The sequence below is a fragment of the Mercenaria mercenaria genome, chromosome 5 (genome assembly GCF_021730395.1).
Source record: "Mercenaria mercenaria strain notata chromosome 5, MADL_Memer_1, whole genome shotgun sequence".
Taxonomy (NCBI): Eukaryota; Metazoa; Mollusca; class Bivalvia; order Venerida; family Veneridae; genus Mercenaria; species Mercenaria mercenaria.
This window is the reverse complement of record NC_069365.1, coordinates 66,799,832-66,822,738: the sequence shown is the minus strand read 5'-3', so window position 1 is coordinate 66,822,738 and position 22,907 is coordinate 66,799,832. Positions and strand designations below refer to the sequence as shown.

Below are 22,907 nucleotides of genomic sequence, written 5' to 3'. Positions count from 1 at the left end.
AGATCTTCATGAAAATTGGTCAGAATGTTCATCTTGATGATATCTAGATCAAGTTCGAAACTGGGTCATGTGCGGTCAAAAACTAGGTCAGTAGGTCTAAAAATAGAAAAACCTTGTGACCTCTCTAGAGGCCATATTTCTCAATGGATCTTCATGAAAATTGGTGAGAATGTTCGGCTTGATGATATCTAGGTCAAGTTCGAAACTGGGTAATGTGGGGTCAAAAACTAGGTCAGTAGATCTAAAAATTACAACCTTGGTGATGTCTAGATCAGATTCGAAACTTGGTCACTTGCTGTCAATAACTAGGTCAGTAGATCTAAAAATAGAAAAACCTTGTGACCTCTCTAGAGGCCATATTTTTCAAGAGATCTTCATGAAAATTGGTCAGAATGTTCATCTTGATGATATCTAGATCAAGTTCGAAACTGGGTCATGTGTGGTCAAAAACTAGGTCAGTAGGTCTAAAAATAGAAAAACCTTGTGATGTCTCTAGAGGCCACATTTCTCAATGGATCTTCATGAAAATTGGTGAGAATGGTCGGCTTGATGATATCTAGGTCAGATTCGTAACTGGATCATGTGCGGTCAAAAACTAGGTCAGTAGGTTGAAAAATAGAAAAACCTTGTGACCTCTCTAGAGGCATATTTTTCAAGAGATCTTCATGAAAATTGGTGAGAATGTTCACCTTGATGATATATAGGTCAGGTTTAAAAGTGGGTCACGTGTCTTCAAAAACTAGGTCATTACGTCAAATAATATAAAAATCTTGTGACCTCTCTAGAGGTCATATTTTTCAATGCATCTTCATGAAAATTGCTCAGAATTTTTTATCTTGATGATATCTAGGTCACATGTGCTCAAAAACTAGGTCACTTTCTCAAATAATAGAAATAACGACGTCATACTCAGTTCAACACTGGGTCATGTGGGGATAGGTGAGCGATTCAGGACCATCATGGTCCGCTTGTTATGAATTTTATCAAAAGTGATTATGTTTATGATCAGGGTCCACGCTTCTAGGCGACGTGAGCGAAGTGGTCGCTTTTTTTCTGATGACTTCGCTCTGTTTGTACAGAAAAGCGAAAAACAAGTCGCCCTAAAATCTGGCGCCCGAGGCAGTTGTCATACATGTATATATCACATATATCAGCTTCTAATCAGCTTGTAAAAACATTACATAATCAATTAGCGAAACTTATCCTGTTACGGGTTGTGAACTTCACCTGTCAACAAAGTATTCTCCGCCTATCACCGAATATCGTTAGGATGATTTTAATTGGTCGAAAACTTTGGAAACACCAATCAAACGAGGCGAAACAAAATTGCCTTTAATTGATTTTGTGCATCACGGATAGAAAGTGTGTGCATCACGTGTGAAAACAAACAACTAAAAACTGTCAATAAAAACAAAAACACAAGTATGTCGGCGCAAGAGTCAGTAGCTGATTATAGGATGATAGCCCTTCGCAAATTGACCGATAGGGCCTAAAGAAAAGCTCTGAATAATAACCAGAGTTGTTCGTAATGTATGGTTTTAATTGCGGCTGCCAGACGTAAATATCCGTGTTATACACAAATTAAATTGAAATTCAGACAACAGATATTTAATTTCAATCAATAAAAATCAATCACAATCAATTTTAGATAAGAACACATTAGCTTTTATCTTTCTGTAAAAGTTTTTTGAAAACGAAAGTAGGCTGTCAGAATGTCTGCTCGCGGTGACAACTTGCCGGTATTTCATGAACATTTTTCTTAATTTTCTCCAATAAAAGGTATTGTCATTGTAGACTTTAATATCAGATACTGTCCTGTGCTGTTAAATTGTCTTTGCATCATCACAATTTGTGAAATATATTCTTTAGACTGGAGAATTGGGCAATGCTTATGAGTGTATCAGTATCCGGACATAAAATTTTGGATATCCGGATTTTGACCAGCTGGGGTTTGAAACAGGGGTGTGCATGGATAAGAATTGAAAATTTAATTTTCTATTGTTAGTTTTGACTGGTGGAAGGAAGATGAGCCTGGCAAATCGCACTGTGTTATATGTAGACTGGCAAAATTTGATAAAGCATATGCAAGGGGTCATGACACATGAGCCGAACAACAAATCACACTACACATGCCTGTTACAATACTGATGCTGATTTAGTATTATTTATGAATGTTTCAAACTACTGCATAAATCCATGCTCACTGTGTGTGTTTGTATTTGATACTTGGCATTTTGTACTTATAAGTAAAATATGTGTTGTTTTGAAATGTTATTCCTTTGTGTTGTACCATCAAAACTGTAATATACGGTTTAATTAATGACTGTTTTGACCCGCAGCCTCACTTCTCCCTGTTCTGAGAAAACTTCTCCCTATTTTCACTGAAGGGAGAAGTCACTTCTCCCAATTTTTCTGGGCTAGCTTGAACCCTGATGATTAAAATAAATTCATAAATAGGTGAAATTTTGATTTTGATTTTCAAAAATAACCACATGCTCTGAACTGTTGCATGACGTCACCAATTTCTCACGAGAGACTGTGCGAGATGTTGCGGTTTGATACAGGTTAGTAAACTAAATGGGGTTTCGCCATAACTTAATGGACACGACCATCAGAAAATAAAAACAGCGTCTGTTACAGGGATCGGGTCAGTTACTTGGTAGCATAATGCATTACCATTACATTGAGATTTACCCCATAACCATTTCCATTACATCAATTTTGAAGATTACCATTAACTTGCCATGGTAATGCATTACCATTACCATTATATTTAAACATTTTAAAGAACCTTTATAGAGTATACTAATTTGTATTTCAATAATTATTCAACAGCATATTTTAAGTGTTCTTTTCAGAAGCAAAATAAACAGATTAAATAGCAAAGCTATTGTAAACAGCCAGAACATTGAAAGTTAACACACATTTGGGAATTTAAAGTTCAAAATTGGGAAAAAACATATTTCCTTGCTTTTGGGACTGCCTCCTTTTACTGGAGGTAGATTTATAGGGGGAAAATGCCTTGAAGGTATAACATACTAACAGACTTTTCTTGAGTTATAGAACAAGGGCATAGCCTGAGCAGTTTAGATATTACTCAAGGGGAGAGTGTGGGTGAGAGGAATCCTCCTGCGGGGTGCTCCCCCATTGAAACATAAGAGCAAACACATAGAAAGGGGGGCTTCTGGTGACTTTTCTAACCAAAATCATGCTTCCTCAGTTTTGAACAAACTATTCACAAAAAAATTCCAAACTTATTTGTTGTATACAACAATCACTATACATTTTATATAGAAAGACAGAAGCATTAATTTTCGTATAAACAACATTGCTGTAATGATATCAATGACGGCCCTTTCCGCGAGACTGCACGCGTAATCTGTCGTCCTGAGCCTAAAACATGAACAATATGGCTCCGTTACAAAAATTCTTAAAATTCTTTCAAAATTTGTCGCCAAACAGCTTTAACTAACTTTTCTGACGTCAAAGATCACAAATGAATGGTATGACTGCTTAAATTTTTCATAAAGATCGGTATCTTGACATTTATTTAGATTTTCTGATTTTCCTGTAGCAAGCTGTCGTAAAATGTAAATGTAAGAATTGAATGCTATTTTTGTGCGTTTATATGGGTATGAACCACACTGGAAGGCTTCTTGCTAATCAATCAAAAGAATATATGGGATAGATACTATTTCTGTTTGAATGTAGGGAATTGATGGGAATTCATAGTTGTTACAGAAACAGTTGTTGATCCTTCTAAATTTTACTAGTGATGAACAATTGCCATTAAGCAATTGTTCTTATAGTCAATAGCAGCTACAGTATATATGCATGTAAAATCATTATATGTATTTAGAATTTTAAATGTATTTAGATTTAAATAAGGTTTTACAATAACAAGTGCAAGTGGAGCAAGAAAAAAACAACATTTAGAAATTTTGATAAAATTTTGATAAAAGTGAAACAGCGGTCTGCCGTCACAAAAATAGAACATTTTAAGTCAAGGACCAAGACAACAGCATATTCATATGCCCATACCTCCTTACCCACTCCTGATCAGTTTTTATTGCTTCCATGGAGTTTTTAGCCTTTTTATTTTTAGCTCACAATGCTCAGGTGAGTTTTTCTGATCGCTCGATGTCCGGCGTCTGTCGTCTGTCTGTCAACATTTAGCTTGTGTATGCGATAGAGGCTGTATTTTTCAACTGATTTTCATGAAATTTAGTCAGAATGATAACCTTGATGAAATCTAGGCCAAGTTCGAAAATGGGTCATCTGGGATTAAAAACTAGGTCAGTAGGTCAAATCAAAGAAAAACCTTGTGTATGCGATAGAGGCTCTATTTTTCAGTTGATCTTCATGAATTTTGGTCAGAATGATTACCTTGATGAAATCTAGGCCGAGTTTAAAAATGGGTCATCTTGGGTCAAAAACTAGGTCACTAGGTCAAATCAAAGAAAAACCTTGTGTATGCAAAAGAGGCTGTATTTTTCAATTAATCTTCATGAATTTTGGTCAGAATGATTACCTTGATGAAATCTAGGCCGATTTCACAATGGGTCATCTGGGGTCAAGAACTAGGTCACTAGGTCAAATCAAAGAAAAACCTTGTGTATGCGATAGAGGCTGTATTTTTCAATTAATCTTCATGAATTTTGGTCAGAATGATTACCTTGATGAAATCTAGGTCATCTATATCTCGGATATAGGTCATCTGGGGTCAAAAACTAGGTCACTAGGTCAAACCAAAGAAAAACCTTGTGTATGCGATAAAGGCTGTATTTTTCAATTAATCTTCATGAATTAGGGTCAGAATGATTGCCTTGATGAAATCTAGTCAAGTTTGAAAATGGGTCATCTGGGGTCAAAAAGTAGGTCACTAGGTCAAATCAAAGAGAAACCTTGTGTATGCGATAGTGGCTGTATTTTTCAATTAATCTTCATGAATTTTGGTCAGAATGATTGCCTTGATGAAATCTAACTAGTTCAAGTTCGAATATGGGTCATCTGGGGTCAAAAAGTAGGTCACTAGGTCAAGTCAAAGAAAAAGCTTGTATATGCGATAGAGGCTGTATTTTTCAATTGATCTTCCTGAAATTAAATCAAAATGATAATCTTCATGAAATCTAGGCCGAATTTGAAAATGGGTCATCCTTGGTCAAAAAGCAGGTCACTAGGTCATTTCAAAGAAAAACCTTATGTATGCGATAGAGGCTGTATTTTTCAATTGATCTTCATAAAATTTGGTCAGAATGATTGCATTGTTTAAATCTAGGTCAAGTTCGAATATAGGTCATCTGGGATAAAAAATTAGGTCACTAGGTCAAATCAAAGAAAAACTTTGTGTATGCATTAGAGGCTTTATTTTTCAACTGATCTTCCTGAAATTAAGTCAGAATGATTGCCTTGATGAAATCTAGGTCAAATTTGAATATGGGTCATCTTGGGTCAAAAAGTAGGTCACTAGGTCAAATCAAAGAAAAACCTTGTGTATGTGATAGAGGCTATATTTTTCAATTGATCTTCATAAAATTTGGTCAGAATGATAGCCTTGATGAAATCTAGATCAAGTTCAAATATGGGTCATCTGGGGTCAAAACCTAGGTCACTAGGTCAAATCACAGAAAATACTTATACTTGAGATTTTTGCTCCAATTTTAATGATAATTGGTCAGAATATTTTTTTCCATGAAATCACTAGGTCAAACATGTTTACTGTGTTATGGTGTGTTTCTCAGGTGAGTGACCTAAGGCCATCTTGGCCCTCTTGTTTATTGTTGGATTTTAAATGATACTCAGCCGAGTAACTGAGCATGCCACGCTACGCGCATGATTACCTGCCTATTCCGGAGTTTTGTTAGCAAAAATCATGACTTTTACAATAAACTGGATTGAGTTGCCCCAGACAGTACAGTATAAGGGTCCATAGGGGGAGACATATTGTTTTTGCCCTGTCCGTCCATCCGTCACACTTCCTTTCCGATCAATAACTGGAGAACCATTTGATCTAGAACCTTCAAACTCCATAGGGTTGTAGGGCTGCTGGAGTAGACGACCCCTATTGTTTTTGGGGTCACTCCATCAAAGATCAAGGTCACAGGGGCCTGAACATTGAAAACCATTTCCGACAATAACTAGAAAACCACTTGACCCAGAATGTTGAAACTTCATAGGATGATTGGTCATGTAGAGTAGATGATCCCTATTGTTTTTAGGGTCACTCTGTTAAAGGTCAAGGTCACAGGGGCCTGAACATTGAAAACCATTTCCGATCAATAACTTGAGAACCTTTTGACCCAGAATGTTAAAACTTTATAGGATAATTGGACATGCAGAGTAAATGACCCCAACTAATTTTGGGGTCACTCTATCAAATGTCAATGTCACAGGGGCCTGAACATGGAAAACCGTTTCCGGTCAGTAACTTGAGGACCACTCGCCCAGAATGTTGAAACTTCATGGGATGATTGGTCATGCAGAGTAAATGACCCCTATTGTTTTTGGGGTCACTCCATTAAAGGTCAAGGTCATAGGAGCCTGAACATGGAAAACAATTTCCGATCAATAACTTGAGAACCACTTGACCCAGAATGTTGAAACTTCATAGGATGATTGAACATGCAGAGTAGATGCCCACTATTAATTTTTGGGTCAGTCTATTAAAGGTCAAGGTCACAGGGGCCTGGTCATGCAAAATCATTTCCGGAAAAAAAGGTAAAGTAAAAAAACCACTTGACCTAGAATGTTGAAACTTAATAGGATGATTGGACATGCAGAGTAGATGACCCCTATTTATTTTGGGGTCACTTGATCAAAGGTCAAGGTCACAGGAGCCTGAACAGTGACTTGAGAACCACTAGGCCAAGAGTGTTGAAACTTAAGGGTGACTGGACATGCCAAGTACACGATCCCTATTGCAGCCAACCATCAGTGTCTCTTTGACTTTCGCGCCTGACCCCTATTGACTTCTTGCCTATACAACTTTGTGTTGGGGGAGACATGCGCTTTTTTACAAAAGCATCTTCTAGTTGTATAGTTTATTCTTCACACCTTATAATTGGTCAAACAATGGACTGTTCAATGGGATCTGGAGTTTGCCCCCCCACTCCCCAGGACATTAATTTTGCCCCCAAATAAAAAAAGTGGACTGCTGGACATTTCCGCCCCCCCCCCCCCCCCCCCCCCCCCCCCACCACCCAGTTGAAATGGTAGATAGGACCCTGTTCAACACCTACATTGTGATCAGAGGGTAAATTTATTCACTGAAACATCTGTTTTAAAGACAATACAAGCATGGACTTCCCCAATATTCAGATAAGTAATGGCAAGTAATGGAAAACTAATTGACCATTACCATCATTTTTTTACAATAATGCATTGCATTACCATTATATGTAATGGGAAAATATCTCCATTACCCATTACCCGTTGCCCCATCCCAGGTCAGTATTAAGTTTGTTTTTTTTACGTTTTAGATTATTCTAAGTACATGTACTTTTTAAATTTCTTATGGTTGCCATTCTTCTTTGACAAGATCATATTGTAGGGGTTTAAAAGTCACTCCAGTGACAGTTCTAGTTCTCCTAAAACACGCCCTCCCCAACTCCTACATTTCAAAATCATTGGATCATACATTGTAGGGCTACAAAATCAATTTAAAATAGAAATTATTACAATAAAAGTCATGTAAAAAAGTCTTGATCTTTTTTGCTTTAGGGTATAATTTTTTCCTAAGCTAAAAAGCTGGCAGTTTTTTTTTAGCTCACCTGAACCAGTGCCATTTCTCTTGTACTGCTGGTAACACTCCCTTGTGTACCCACCTCCTCCTCAACTTCCCATCCATTTCAGATAAGACTAATTTTCAGAATAAGTTAATTTTGTATTTCAGCTTTTACAGAGAAGATAGGCAACATACCGTTTGCCTCACTGATAGCATGTATCATTGTGTTTGTGGGCGTTGGAGTGTTTTGTGGCACGTTATATCGTGCGCTGACAATCATTCTCAAGTCTGTGATGGAAGAAATTTTCCAGTTCAATGTTACCTGGTAAGTAAAATATATAGAGGATATTTGTTTGTTTTGAGTGAATATGGAATATATCTCACTGAGAAGTGAGAAAATTTCAAATATTTTCACGAGCGCGTAGCGCGAGTGAAAATGTGAACATTTTCTCACTTCGAGGTGAGATATATTCCATATTCATGAAAAACAAACAAATTTTCTTTTTTTTTATGCTCAATTACGTTGAGATGTGCATTTTACAACAAATTTTAATCTCAGCGCGGGAAACAGACGCGCATAAACAGACATGACGTCAGACGTGTTGTGACGTTATAAAGACGCACACAACATAAAGTTCCATTTTATTTTTTTTTTGCTGCCTAACGTTTTGAAATTCTCATTAAGTAAAATAATTTGAATCGAGAAATATACTATAAAGAACAAAGTGCGACTACAATTTTCATCCTGTTTTAAGCAAATAATTTAAAATTCATACACAATGTATGAGGGGGCGGAGCTATATCTCTCACAGTGTGAAAATATAGATTTCATATTTTCACAGTGTGAGTGATGAGATATGAAAATACTTAACTGATAGAATACAGTATTTCATTAGTTAGCATAAAATAAAAATGATAGAGATTTGATATTTCAATACAGTCGTGTTGAAAATGATTCCTATACATGTAATGATGTATATTAACATAATGTAAGCATTTGCTATAAAAGTTCAGTTAAATTAATATCAAATACCTTTTCACATGTTAATGTCACAGCTTTTTAATGCATGTTTTATTTAATGTAGTTTACTGTTTCATAAATGTGTTGCCCATTAGAGGAGCCGGTGGCAACTAAAAATATACCCTGAGATAGAAAATTTCATTCATTCTCTGCCTCAGATTTGAGTGCGAAAGTTAACAGTTACATACTTGTGGAAAACTACAAAAAAAAAAAAAAACAATTATGTGGTTAACACTGTTACAAAATTTACAGTTATTGCCTCGGAGGATGCAAAAACATAATAGTAATGATATTTAAGAAAGGTGATGTGCAGATTTATGAAACAAAACAAAAAACTAAGAAACAAAGCTGATACATATTGTACTTTATACATATTATATGGATAATATGTTCTGCCTTTCAGGTTGGAAGTACTACAGATTGTGTTTATAGTGATTGCTGTGGTGATGGCTTTGTTTGCCATACTTTTGTTGATATTTGCATTTCTTGCCACAGGAGCAACTAGAAAAACTGTGTACTCTGGTGCCTCATGCATCATGGGAGGTCGTATTTCAGCAGCTTTTGTAAGTATCGACAGCATTGTAATGAGTAAATTACATTAGAAAGCACGCTCTATTTTACTGCATTTTTAGCTTGACTATTCAAAGAATAGTCAGCTTTATTCTACTCACCGTGGTGTCGGCGTCACTTCTTGGGTAAAATTTTGCATGCAGGTACATAAGCTATCATTTAAAGGCATATGACTTTGAAACTTCTTTTTTAGCACGACTAAAGTAGAGCTATCCTACTCACCACGGTGTCGGTGTCGGCGTCATACCTTGGTTAAGTTTTTCCTACCAGTCCACTTTTTGACAAAGTCTTTTGAGATAAAGCTTTGAAACTTTCAGCACTTGTTTACCATCACCATGTCCAATTGTAGGCAAGAGTACATAACTCTATCAAGGATTTGGCTGAATTTTGGCCCCTTTTAACTTAGATATCATGGTTAAGTTTTTCGTACCAGTTCACATTTTGTGTAAAGTGTTTGACATATGGCTTTGAAACTTTTATCACTTGTTTAATATAACAGTCTCTATCTGTAGGAAAGAGTACATAACTCTGTCAACTATTTTGACTGAATTATGGCCCTTTTTGAACTTGGAAATTGGTACAATTTGTGTACAAGTCTATGTTTTGTCAAAACTATTTCACATGTGGCTTTGAAAGTTTGCACAATTGTTAATCATCATGATTTATATCTGTAGGCAAGAGTACATAACTCTGTCAACAGTTTTGGCTGAATTATGGCCCTTTTTTGTCTTTGAAATTGGTTCAGTTTTCGTACAAGTCCATGTATTGTCAAAACTATTTGACATGTGGCTTTGGAACTTTGAACACTTGTTTATCATCATGATTTCCATCTGTAGGCAAGAGTACATAACTCTGTCAACTATTTTGGCTGAATTATGGCCCTTTTTGGACTTGAAAATTAGTTTAGTTTTCATACAAGTCAGTGTTTTGTCAAAGCTATTTGACATGTGGCTTTGAAACTTTGAACACTTGTTTATCATCATGGTTTCCATTTGTAGGCAAGGGTACATAACTCTGTCAACTATTTTGGCTAAATTATGGCCCTTTTTGGACTTTGAAATCAGGGAAGTTTTTCGTACCAGTCTATATTATGCCTAACCTGTTTGTCATATGGCTTGGAAACTTTGACCACTTGTTTACCTTCATAGTCTACTTACCTAGGACAAGGACTTGAGCTCAGTTGTGGCCTTTTTCTGGACAAAGAAATTAGTTAGGTTTCGCATACCATTCGATATTTTTTCTATCAACTGTTTGATATAATATGGCTTTGACACTTTGAACACTTGCTTACCAACATGGTCACACATTGCAGTATAGTGCAAAACTTATCCAAATCTACAAATGCAGGTACATTGTTTGTCTTATCTGTTCCTTTTCTTTTGTCTGAAAATCTCAGGTAATACTTTAACCCTATACTTCTATCAATGCTTCGAATAGTCGAGCGTGCTGTCAACAGACAGCTCTTGTTTTTCTCTAGGTCAATTACCAAACTCACTGGGTCAAGTCCCATTACTCTGACATGTATTTTGGTCAAATTATGCCGCCTTTTAGCCTTAGAAAATCCTGGTTAAAGTTTTGCATCCAAGATACCATCTCCGAAACTAATGCAGATATTGAATTGAAACTTCACACATTTCTTCAGAATTATAAAACTAAGTCATAGCATCAAGTCCTATAACTCTGACAGACATGTATTTTTCAAAATAATGTCCCCTTTTGAACTTACAAACTTCTGGTTAAAGTTTTGCATTGAAACTTTATAGATATTTCAACATCTAGGGTAATATTCCTGCTTCTGGGACAACAATTTGAATACCGGTAGTCAAGCATTTCTTACGGACAGCTCTTATTGTTGAAGCAAGTTCATGGCCCAGTGGGAAAGCTCACTGACTTGAATCACTTGGGCCTCACTGATATAGATTTGAAGTATTTCTTAGATTGTAGAATTATTCATGTGATGAAGCCATCTAGCTGGCTTAGCAAGGTCGTTACTACTACCCATTTGCCTTTCCATGCATGAAACAATGCTCGGAGAAGAACTTTTAGTATTTTTTCCACCATTAGAAGCTGGAAAGTCACCATTTAATATGGCGTATGACGTGCAGTTGTGTTGGCAGGTCCCAATAAAAGCAAAAAAATCTGAACTGATCAAAAACATCACTAAAATCAAACACTTTTACTGTATTGATGAATAGCAATAGGTATTGTACATTAAATTTTCATAGGAAAAAGAAAATTTCAGGGGCAGTGAGAAATGACAGTGTTTTAAAGTTTATTTTATAGTTGATAAGATCATACAAAAATCAGATCAGCACTATATTTCACGCAAAGTGCTTGCAGTTTTAACAATTGCATGGTGAAAGGGAGGCAACTTGTTTAATTTACAATAATTTGAAGTACATGTAAGTTACCGATACTCAATGAAAAATGCAAAGACATTATTGCCAACAAGCCATTCAGTATTGTCTCTTTCATAATGTTGTGTAATCTTCCTCTCTATATCCTACATTTTCTCACCTATATTCACGATGAAAATCTGTAAAGGATACCTTGTATTGCATTTTACCATGCCCAGTACCTCGGAGCACAAGGCAAGGTAACCTTGCAGCTCAAAACAAACTGGAACGATGGAGTCCAGTTGAAAAGTGTCTATAAACAAGGGTATCAAGACATAAGTGTAATTCATTAAGACTTTCGCAGAACTTAGGTCGCATTTACTAATTCTCGTTCATTGATACGCTTTTATTGCAATGGATTGTAAGGTAACGTTAGGTATTGAAAATGAATTGCCTAGATCAGGACGTATTGTAAAAGGTGACAAATATTTGGAGAAAAAATGCTAGTTCCAGTATAGGTAGCTCTTTATACAATCTTAAATATTAAACAAATTAGTTCCACGCCGAGTCAGATATGTCCATTCTGAAAATTGTTCCACAAAACAAGATATTAGATAACAGCGAATATTTGAAGGCACCTATATTTTCAGTAGCAGGGGAGTCCTTTTGGTGAATGCAAATTGTCCAGAATATCTGGCAACGGACACCTTTATGCTGTATGGTACTGGCCTCCTTTATGCTGTAAAACAAAGATAATGCTGTGTCTTGTCTGTCTTAAGATGGTGTTGAAAGTCTTGGACACACGGTGTATAGAATCAGGTCAAGGTTATTTCAAAGCTACTAGTTGACTGACAGTGAAAGTGTGCTATTTACTTTTATCATATTGACATGAAATGTGATAAGTTGTAATAGAAAAAAGTGCTTACATGTGCGTTCCTGAAGCAGTACAGATTTTGATAGAAATAGCCAGTACTTACATACTTTAAATGCATTCTATTTACAGAGATTTGTCTTACAATTCTTTAGATTTTCTAACTCACAGAATCTGCTTCAGTAACAGTTTTCATCCATGGCACCATGAACCAAAGAAAGTAAAACTGAAGTATAGCTGTAGTGGTGTGTGTACGCAACGGAAGAAAAAACTCAGAAACACATGTAGTATCAAGACCACGCTTACAGGGCTCTGGTGCATAAGCGATTTTGTTTACTTGCTGTAGCTGTTCAAATGACAACACAGTCTTAATTATGTATTACAAATTAAGTATATATACCAGGAAGACAGTGTAGGCACCAGTGTCCTTGATGAAAACATAACTCATACCGAAAGAATATTGAAAAATATGTGTTTATACAGACATACCAGCTTACACTTGTCAATTGCTTTTATTATTTTATAAAATTGACTAGTTAAAATTTCATTTTTGACATGTTTTCATAGGAAATATAATATAGCAAGTGCCATGAAGTAACAGTCCCAAGCATTTATTGTGAAACTAAAACAAATATTTATTAACAGTGTGTGTGTTTACTGGGAACTCACTTGTTTTTGGTTGCGAGGCTCCGATGCCAACACTTCAAGGTACTGGGCACGGTAAATTGCGTTACGAGGTATCCTTTACGGATTGACATCGTGGTTTCGGAAAATGATGCCTGAAGATATGAAATAGAAAGACCCAGTATCTTGCAAAATCCTTGTGTTGTCAAATAATGAAAAAAAAATGCTTTGAATTTAGAAATTCCTAAATTATAATCGAAAAAAGGAATGTATATGCTGTTCTTAACCCTTACCGTGCTAAATTTCCATAATGAACTTGTCCATCTTTCAATATGGACATTGCCATTAACTGTTTAAAGGTGTGATTACCAAAAATATGCTGACTGAATGGTGAACTGTGCAGATCATGATCAGACTGCACAGATGTGCAGGCTGATCATGATCTACACTGGTCACAAAGGCGGAATCAATTGTGTTCAGGATAAGTGTTAATTAATATACATCTTAAATACAGTGATGATTATTCAATTTTGCATGAGTTGCAACAACAGTAATTTATATTTTGTTTGGAAATGAACTGGTAGATTTCAAAATGTACATTTAAGATAAATTTGAATCTTGTTTCTTTATATGGATTGACACATCCATGAAAAATAACCTGTTAGTATTCAAAATATATATTTATTATCAGTAGCTAAATGCCCGATCAAAGTAAGAGAGGTAACTCTGCAGCTACTGTAATCTCCTTTTCAGTTAGCAGTATATTGTTGCACCCCTTGATAAAAGTTGAGATTGGTATAAATAAGGGATTCATTGAATTAAAAAAAAAAAAGACAGTTTTATATTTGATAGTAATAAAAAAGACTGTAGAAATGGAAAGACTGTAGAAAGGGCTTTTAGAAATATTTAACCTTTAGCATGCTAGGTAAATTGTCGTCTGCTGGAAATGTCGTCTGCTAAAATTGTTAAGTTCATTCAATTTGCTCCACAATTGGAAGAAATATTGTCAGAGTAGCAAACAGCTTGGAACCTGATCAGACGCCGATTTAATCGCCGTCTGATCTGGTTCCAAGCTGTTTGCAAAGGCTGTTAAATTCGCCTGCAGCAGGCTAAGGGTTAAACAGATATTGCATGGTGAGGAGGTGGAATATCCAAATTATCACTTTTGATTTACTCATCACTACATGTACCTTCATTATAGGATTGCATACATGTATTGCATTTTGGTTTTATTTGCAGCTGCTATGATCTACTATTGACTAATGTTGGTTTAATTGTCAACCTTGTAAATTTTAGTTTTACATACCCCACCTACATAAATGTAGTACGCATTTTTTTTCTGCAAAAATCTAAACTGTTGCATGTCAGGCTACAACTGTTGCATGTCAAACTATAATGGACGGATGTGGAAATCTGAGGGACATCTTTTGATTTCTGACTTGTTTCATATTTAGAATATTTAATGTAAAATTTATAAAAGAATGGTTTCCTAATGACAATACTTTTCAGTGTTTGCTTTCAGAATGGAAACCTTTTTTTACGCACTCAGTTATAATTTACTAAATAAAACAAAACACTATAATGAAATATACATGTTAAATATTTTCAGTGTTCTGGTCAGATTTTCAGTGTATTTTTAGCAAATTTCAAAACTGTTACATAGAAGATATTACATGAGTGTATTTTCATAATGAATTTGTTAAACCAGTTGAATAAAATAATAAAATGTAAGGCTCTGCCAAGCATTTTATCAGTTTTATTCAATGACTTTAATTAATTCAACGGGGAAAGTCACAAAACGTAATTTATTTTTTTCATCACATGTTAGCTTTTCCTGCCGAAACATAAAAAAATCTACCTTCTTTTACTATTTATTTTATATTAAACAAGTCATTTTGACCAATGTCTTACTTCAAAGGACTATTTATTACACTAGGATAGAGTATTATCAATTTTATGTAATGGCTTTATTTCACTCCAGCGACGTCAGACATGCGATAAAGTATTTTTATGTTAAAATATAGTACTATCATTCAGCAGGTGTCAGTCTCTGCTGTAGACATTTATGATAAAATGACCAAATTAATGCAGTTTGCCATAGATATTTTTTGTCATACAACATAGCAGCTATTTTCAATAAATTGTTACTTCTTTGTTTTACATGTATATTGTTGTTAATTAAGTGCCTATAAAAAATCTGACAAAAAAATGTAAGGTACATTAACCCTTAGCCTGCTAAATTTCTAAAATGGACTGTTCCATCATTCAGTTTGGGCAGTACCATTTATTATTCGAAGGGGTGTTCACTGAAAATTTACTAACTGAATAGCGAACAGTGCAGACCATGATCAGACTGCACGGATGTGCAGGCTGATCTTGGTCTGCACTGGTCGCAAAGGCTGAAATATCCGCCGCCAGCAGGCTAAAGGTTAAAAGTGGTCCATGATGCAGTGCAGTGAAATCAGCATTTCATGATATTTGTCAATTTTCATACAGTTCAGTAGGGGTATATCTCATTATACAATGATTGGTTAGATACAGATTTATGCCTGTGATTTCTTTTTGCAAATTTTGTAATTGCTGCCCTTTAAACCCTTATCATGCTGGAAAGGATTGAATCTGCCTTTGCGACCAGTGTAGATCATGATCAGCCTGACCATGATCTACACTGTTCGCCATTCAGTCAGTATCTTTTTGGTAAGCACTCCTTTCAACAGTTACTGGTACTGTCCAAATTGAAAGATGGACAAGTTCATTATAGAAATTTAGCAGGGTAAGGGTTAAGATGTGAATATTTTGAAATTTGCATAGTTCAGTTTCTCGAGTCTTGTCCTGTGGTAGCTGTTAAGATATTTCAGTAGATTCTTAGTCAAAACTGCTTTTTCTCTCCTTTTTCTCATCCTGATTGCAAAACCAATCCAGACTAAAGAAAGGTATTGATATTGTTCTCTTTGTTTAAAATTCCCAATGCAATTTCATCTTTAAATATAACAAAAGTGCACTACCAGTAATATCACTAAATTATTCATAATATATGTAAAAAAGGTCTGGGTGAGAAAAAATAAATTTCAAAAAAAAAATTTACTTGAAAGTTGACTGGTATACATTGTACCTTGTTACTTTGTATAAGTGCTAAAGAGCAAATGTTAGAAACAGTCATTACATGGCAATGAATTGGATTGGCTATCTTTAAAAATTATTAGCTCAACTGAACAGAAGGTTGAGTTGTTAATAAAGATGGATGGCCAGGCTTTTGTTGTTTACATATTAAACATCTTTTCCTTTGAAATTCCTGATCAGAATTACACCAAACTTGGTCTGTAACAACATCCAGGGGCCAGGTCCTCTCTCATATTTTCAAATGGTTTGGCTTCACCCATTTTAGGGGCCTCTAGAAATAACATTGTAAAAATCTTTAAACAATATTGTCATGATTTGCATGAGGGATTTTCATCAAACTTGATATGTAGCATCATTATAAGGTCCTCTCACATATTTTGTTCAAATGGGGGTCTGGCCCGTTTTTATGCCCTCGAAGGGAGGCATATAGTTTTTGAACCGTCTGTCGGTCTGTCCGCAATTTTCGTGTCCCGTCCATATCTTTGTCATCGATGGATGGATTTTCAAATAACTTGGCATGAATGTGTACCGCAGTAAGACGACGTTCAGTGCGCAAGACCCAGGTCCGTAGCTCAAAGGTCAAGGTCACACTTAGACGTTAAAGGATAGTGCATTGATGGGCGTGTCCGGTCCATATCTTTGTCATCGATGGATGGATTTTCAAATAACTTGGCATGAATGTGTACCACAGTAAGACAATGTGCAATGCGCAAGACCCAGGTCCGTAGCTCAAAGGTCAAGGTCACACTTAGACGTTAAAGGATAGTGCATTGATGGGCGTGTCCGGTCCATATCTTTGTCATCGATGGATGGATTTTCAAATAACTTAGCATGAATGTGTACCACAGTAAGATGACGTGCAGTGTGCAAGACCCAGGTCTGTAGCTCAAAGGTCAAGGTCACACTTAGACGTTAAAGGATAGTGCATTGATGGGCGTGTCTGGTCCATATCTTTGTCATCGATGGATGGATTTTCAAATAACTTGGCATTAATGTGAACCACAGTAAGACGACTTGTCCTGCGCAAGACCCAGGTAGCTCAAAGGTCAAGGTCACACTTAGATGTTAAAGGATAGTGCATTGATGGGCGTGTCCGGTCCATATCTTTGTCATCGATGGATGGATTTTCAAATAACTTGGCATGAATGTGTACCACAATAAGACGACGTGTCACACGCAAGACCCAGGTCCATAGCTCAAAGGTCAAGGTCACACTTAGACGTTAAAGATCATTTTTCATGATAGTGCATTGATGGGCATGTCCGGTCCATATCTTTGTCATTCATGCATGGATTTTAAAATAACTTGGCATGAATGTGTGACACAGTAAGACGATGTGTCGCGTGCAAGACCCAGCTCCGTAGGTCAAAGGTCCTAAACTCTAACATCGGCCATAACTATTCATTCAAAGTGCCATCGGGGGCATGTGTCATCCTACGGAGACAGCTCTTGTTTGGATCTAGAAATAAGAAAAAAAAAGATCTTCTTATAACATGCTTTGTGGATCTTCCTTAAACTTTATCTGTAGCATCATCATAAGAACCTCTCCCAGTTTTGTTTAAATGGTGGCACTTGGCCCCCTTTACTGTCCAATAGCTTATACTATGCATGATTGTTACCATTTATGATTCAGTGTGTGATGCCAGCCTAACCTATAAATTATTCAGTGTCAAAGTAGTAAAGGTCAGGTGAGTGACTTAGGCTCTCTCTTGTTTTCGATAATGCTCTTACATGTAATACATGGACATTGTTCAGAGAACGACTTTGCAGATGACATTTTCAATGCATGTTTATCTCTCATGATTCACTTATGATATGTCATATGCATTGGTGAGATTGTAGTGTTCTAGACCTGTAATAAGTCCAGCTGATGCTAAATTTAGACTACAAAAACTGTTGTAAAATATAAAAACAATCTGTCCTCTACAAAACCCATATAAATTAGAACAGCTGTTGAAAATTACTGTAGTTCGAACACCTTGCTAGAATAATAATAAAAATACCTTTAAACAACTTCTTCTTATGAACCACTTCAGGGTCTTCAGCAAACTTGGTCAATAGCATTTTGATAAGGTCCACCCCACATTTATTCAAAAGGGGCACATGGTCCCTTTTAGGGTTGGTATAATGTGAAATAGAAAATACCTTTAAACAACTTCTTATGAACTGATTGGTGGATCTCCATCAAACATGGTCTGTAGCATCTCTATAAGATTCTGTCCAAAGTTTGTTCAAGTGGAGCCCCGTTAGGGGGTTGCTACAGCTAAAAATAGAAACACCTTTAGAATGAACTAGTTGATGGACCATTCATTATTATTCAGCTTGTCTGCATGTATTAAAGATAAAACAGTCAAGGTAGGATGACCTACTTAGAACTACAAAGGCCCTCTTGTTTGTATTTCACCAAAATTTATTACTTACTTCCTTTTTATATGTTTATCTACATGTGTGCATTTTTAACATATTTTGATAAAAGATCTACTGTATCAGATCCAGAGAGATGGACTTGTTGCATTGAAAGGTTCAAGATAAAAAATTCATGAAGATGAAAATCTTGTATAATTAAACTGTTTTCAAGAAATACTCTTACTAAGGCCTAAAAAAAAATTCTTTGTTTCCGGTAACATGCTCAAAAAAATTAGGGTAGGTAGGTCGGAAAAACTTTTTTTTTGGATTTTTTTTTTTATTAAGGGAGACTTTTCGGAAATTATTTTTGTGTCAAAAAATGAATACAAATAGGGGGGTTATGCCTCTAGAGCATCAGTAAGTTGATTTATAACATCACTGTCCATGTTTAAAGCATAAAAAGTGCAGTTTTGCAACTTTTTGTCAAAAAATTGAAAAAAATGTTCTCCAAGGCCATAAAAACATTTAGGGTCTGGCCAAAAATTTAGGGTAGGTCGGGATACCGGAAACAATTTTTTTTTTTACGCCTAATAATAATAATAATACTCCTCTGTGAGCTTTGAACTCTGAACATCTGTAGAGGATGTGCTGGTATGCCTTACCTTGCTTACCTCTTAAATCTAGCTATTTTGCTATTGGTAAGAAAAGTAGAAATGTTGACAAGTAACAAAAATGTTGAGATTCCTATATTTATTCTAAAGATACCTTTGTAAACATCATGTCATCATTGGAGAATAGTAGTAAATACTATTTTCAGCTTTAGAAAAATACACTAAGGTATATCTCTTCTCTGTCTTTTTGTATACTTCTGTTGCCAAGTGTCATAGTCCTGAAACAGTGCAATGATACAATGTGTTCACAGCAGAATTCTTATGTTCTGTTTGAAAAACAAACTTCACATTCCATCGGATCTTTGTATTTGATGGATGTACTTCTAAAGATGATGAGCGTGTACTGATTTGCGCTGTAAATAAATAAGGTCATTTTTGTTTGTCAATAAGAAAATAGGTCAGGTATCATAAACAAGTTTATCTTTATACGTGAGTATTCTAAGGTTTAAGTACATTTAAATATTTGCATAAGATAACTTCGTCTGTATTTACTGTTCATATCAAAACCGATTGATGAAATATCAGAGGCCTGGGAAAATTTTGTGAAATAGTTAGATAGTACTGTATTCATAACATTAGAAAAGTAGAGCGAAATCTCGCTTGGCTAAGTTTGACAAAAATTGGTAATTTCAGCCCTTTCCTACTGTCCTATATAAAACCATTATTATTTCAAATTTTTTAATTCTATTTTAATACTACAACTAATTATATTGATACTTATCCCATTTTTGAAATTGATTAGAAAAATTGTTTGAAAAATTAAAAGCAGTACTTTGACTTGGCCGTACTGAGTGGTTATCGGGATGGGTGAAGGCAAGGGGGAACCCCATACATGTCCATTTTTTGGGCCCTCGTTAAAGTTATTACGCCAGATGTTTAACTGCCTATTGTGTATAAATAGTGTTAAAACATTGTTTTGCTATAAATTGTTTCTTAAGTAAACAGTCCTAAGTTTTAGTCACTTAGCATCATGCTGAAGAAATGCTATTGTTTTGTTTTTTTGCATACAGTTGCACACTTTTCAAGAAAAAACACCACTTTGAAGACTTAGTGTTTGGTGTGAAGAGATAAAATTATTAAGAATTCCATTAAATTGTAAAGAAAATACCTGCTTTTGTAGAGATTTGTTTGCATAGATCGTTTTTAGCTCGACTTTTCGAAGAAAAAGTAGAGCTATTGCACTCGCCCCGGCGTCGGCGTCGGCATCGCCGTTAGTTAAAGTTTTTGATAAGTCAAATATCTCTGTTACTATCAAAGCTATTGACTTGAAACTTAAAATACTTATTTACCATCAAAGTCTACACCAGGAGAATTTGGAGAAACAATCCCCATAACTCTGATTTGAATTTTGACAGAATTATGCCCCTTTTTAACTTAGAATTTTTTAGCTCGACTATTCAAAGAATACAGCCATCAATTAAAGGCATATAGCTTTGAAACTTATTTTTTCTTTTTCTAGGTCAATTACCAACCTCTCCGGGTCAAGTCCCATAACTCTGACATGTATTTTGAGCAAATTATGCCCCCTTTTGGACTTAGAAAATTTTGGTTAAAGTTTACATGCAAGTTATTATCTCCAAAACTAATGCAGATATTGATTTGAAACTTCACATGTGTCTTCAGGGTTATAAAGCTAGTTGATAGGAACAAGTCCCATAACTCTGACCTTCATTTTGGCCAAATTATGCCCCCTTTTGGACTTAGAAAATTCTGGTTAAAGTTTTGCGTGCAGGTACATACAGCTATTTCTAAAAGGCATATAGATTTGAAACTTATTTTTTCTTTTTCTAGATCAATTACCAACCTCACTGGGTCAAGTCCCATAACTCTGACATTTTTTTTGAGCAAATTATGCCCCCTTTTAGACTTAGAAAATTTTGGTTAAAATTTTACATGCAAGTTATTATCTCCAAAACTAATGCAGATATTGAATTGAAACTTCACATGTGTCTTCGGGGTTATAAAACTAGTTGATAGCAGCAAGTCCCATAACTCTGACCTTCATTTTGGCCAAATTATGTCCCCTTTTGGATTTAGCAAATTCTGGTTAAAGTTTTGCGAGCAAGTACATACAGCTATTACTAAAAGGCATATAGATTTGAAACTTATTTTTTCTTTTTCTAGATCAATTACCACCCTCACTGGGTCAAGTCCCATAACTCTGGCATGTATTTTGGGCAAATTATGCCCCCTTTTGGACTTTGAAAATTCTGATTAAAGTTTTACATGCAAGTTTCTATCTCCAAAACTAATGCAGATATTGAATTGAAACTTCACATGTGCCTTCGGGGTTATAAAACTAGTTGATAGCAGCAAGTCCCATAACTGATATGCGTTTTGGTCAGATTATTCCCCCTTTTGAACTTAAAACTCTTTTGATATTTAACCTTTTTGGGTAATATTTTCCTGCTTCTGGGACAATATTTCAAATAGTCGAGCTTGGCTGTCTTACGGATAGCTCTTGTTTTTTTAAATTTGATAAAGTCAAATATCTCTGTTACTATTAAAGCTTTTTACTTGAAACTCAAAATAGTTGTTTACAATCAAAGTCTACACCAGGAGACACAATTCCCATAACTCTGATTTGAATTTTGACAGAATTATACCCCTTTTCAACTTAGTATTTTTGGTTAAAGATTTCTATAAAGTCCAATATCTCTGTTACTATCAAAGCCTTTTGACTTGAAACTTAAAATACTTATTCACCATCACAGTCTACACCAGGAGAAACAATCCTCAAAACTCTGATTGAATTTTGACAGAATTTTGCCCCTTTTTAACTTAGAATTTTTTGTTAAAAGTCAAATATTTCTGTTACTAATAAAGCTTTTGACTTGAAACTCTAAATAGTTATTTACTTTCAAAGTCTACACCAGGAGACACAATTCCCATAACTCTGATTATAATTTTGACAGAGTTATGTCCCTTTTTAACTTGGATTTTTTTACTGGCAAAGCTCTAATTCAGAGACAAGCACTGAGAAAAGTCGAGCGCGCTGTCTTACGGACAACTACAGTGGTTTCTGAAATGATTTTCCTTTCTCTGTTTCAGTTTATGGTCATTTCATACATCCTTAACCTTGCCTGGATGGTGATCATGTCTGTGGGTGTGATACCTGTGATAGTTTACCTCATGCTCAGGTCAATATGTAGCACAGAGATTTACAGTAAAGATGCTACTAGCCTTGCAAATTATTGCTTCAGTCTTACCCAGTTTGGTAAGTAAAATATCAGTATGTAGCACATAGATTTACAGTAAAGATGCCGCTAGCCTTACAAATTATTGCTTCAGTCTTGCCCAGTTTGGTAAGTAAAATACCAATATGTAGCACAGAGATTTACAGTAAAGATGCTGCTAGCCTTACAAATTATTGTTTCAATCATACCCAGTTTGGTAAGTAAAATATCAGTATGTAGCACAGAGATTTACAGTAAAGATGCCGCTAGCCTTACAAATTATTGCTTCAGTCTTACCTAGTTTTGTAGGTAAAATATCAGTATGTAGCACAGAGATTTACTTCAGTCTTACCTAGTTTGGTAAGTAAAATACCAGTATGTAGCACAGAGATTTACAGTAAAGGTGCTGCTAGCCTTACAAATTATTGCTTCAGTCATACCCAGTTTGG

General features: G+C 35.5%; 1 protein-coding gene across 1 annotated transcript in view; it reads left to right on the top strand.

Annotated features, from left to right (window-relative positions):
• LOC123557487 (neuronal membrane glycoprotein M6-a-like) overlaps nt 1-22,907 on the top strand; it is a 42,140-nt gene that overhangs the window by 4,951 nt on the left and 14,282 nt on the right. The window contains exons 2-4 of the mRNA XM_045348967.2: nt 7,892-8,048; nt 9,148-9,307; nt 22,334-22,499. Of these exons, the coding sequence (XP_045204902.2) occupies nt 7,892-8,048; nt 9,148-9,307; nt 22,334-22,499 (483 nt within the window). The remainder of the gene's footprint in view (nt 1-7,891; nt 8,049-9,147; nt 9,308-22,333; nt 22,500-22,907) is intronic.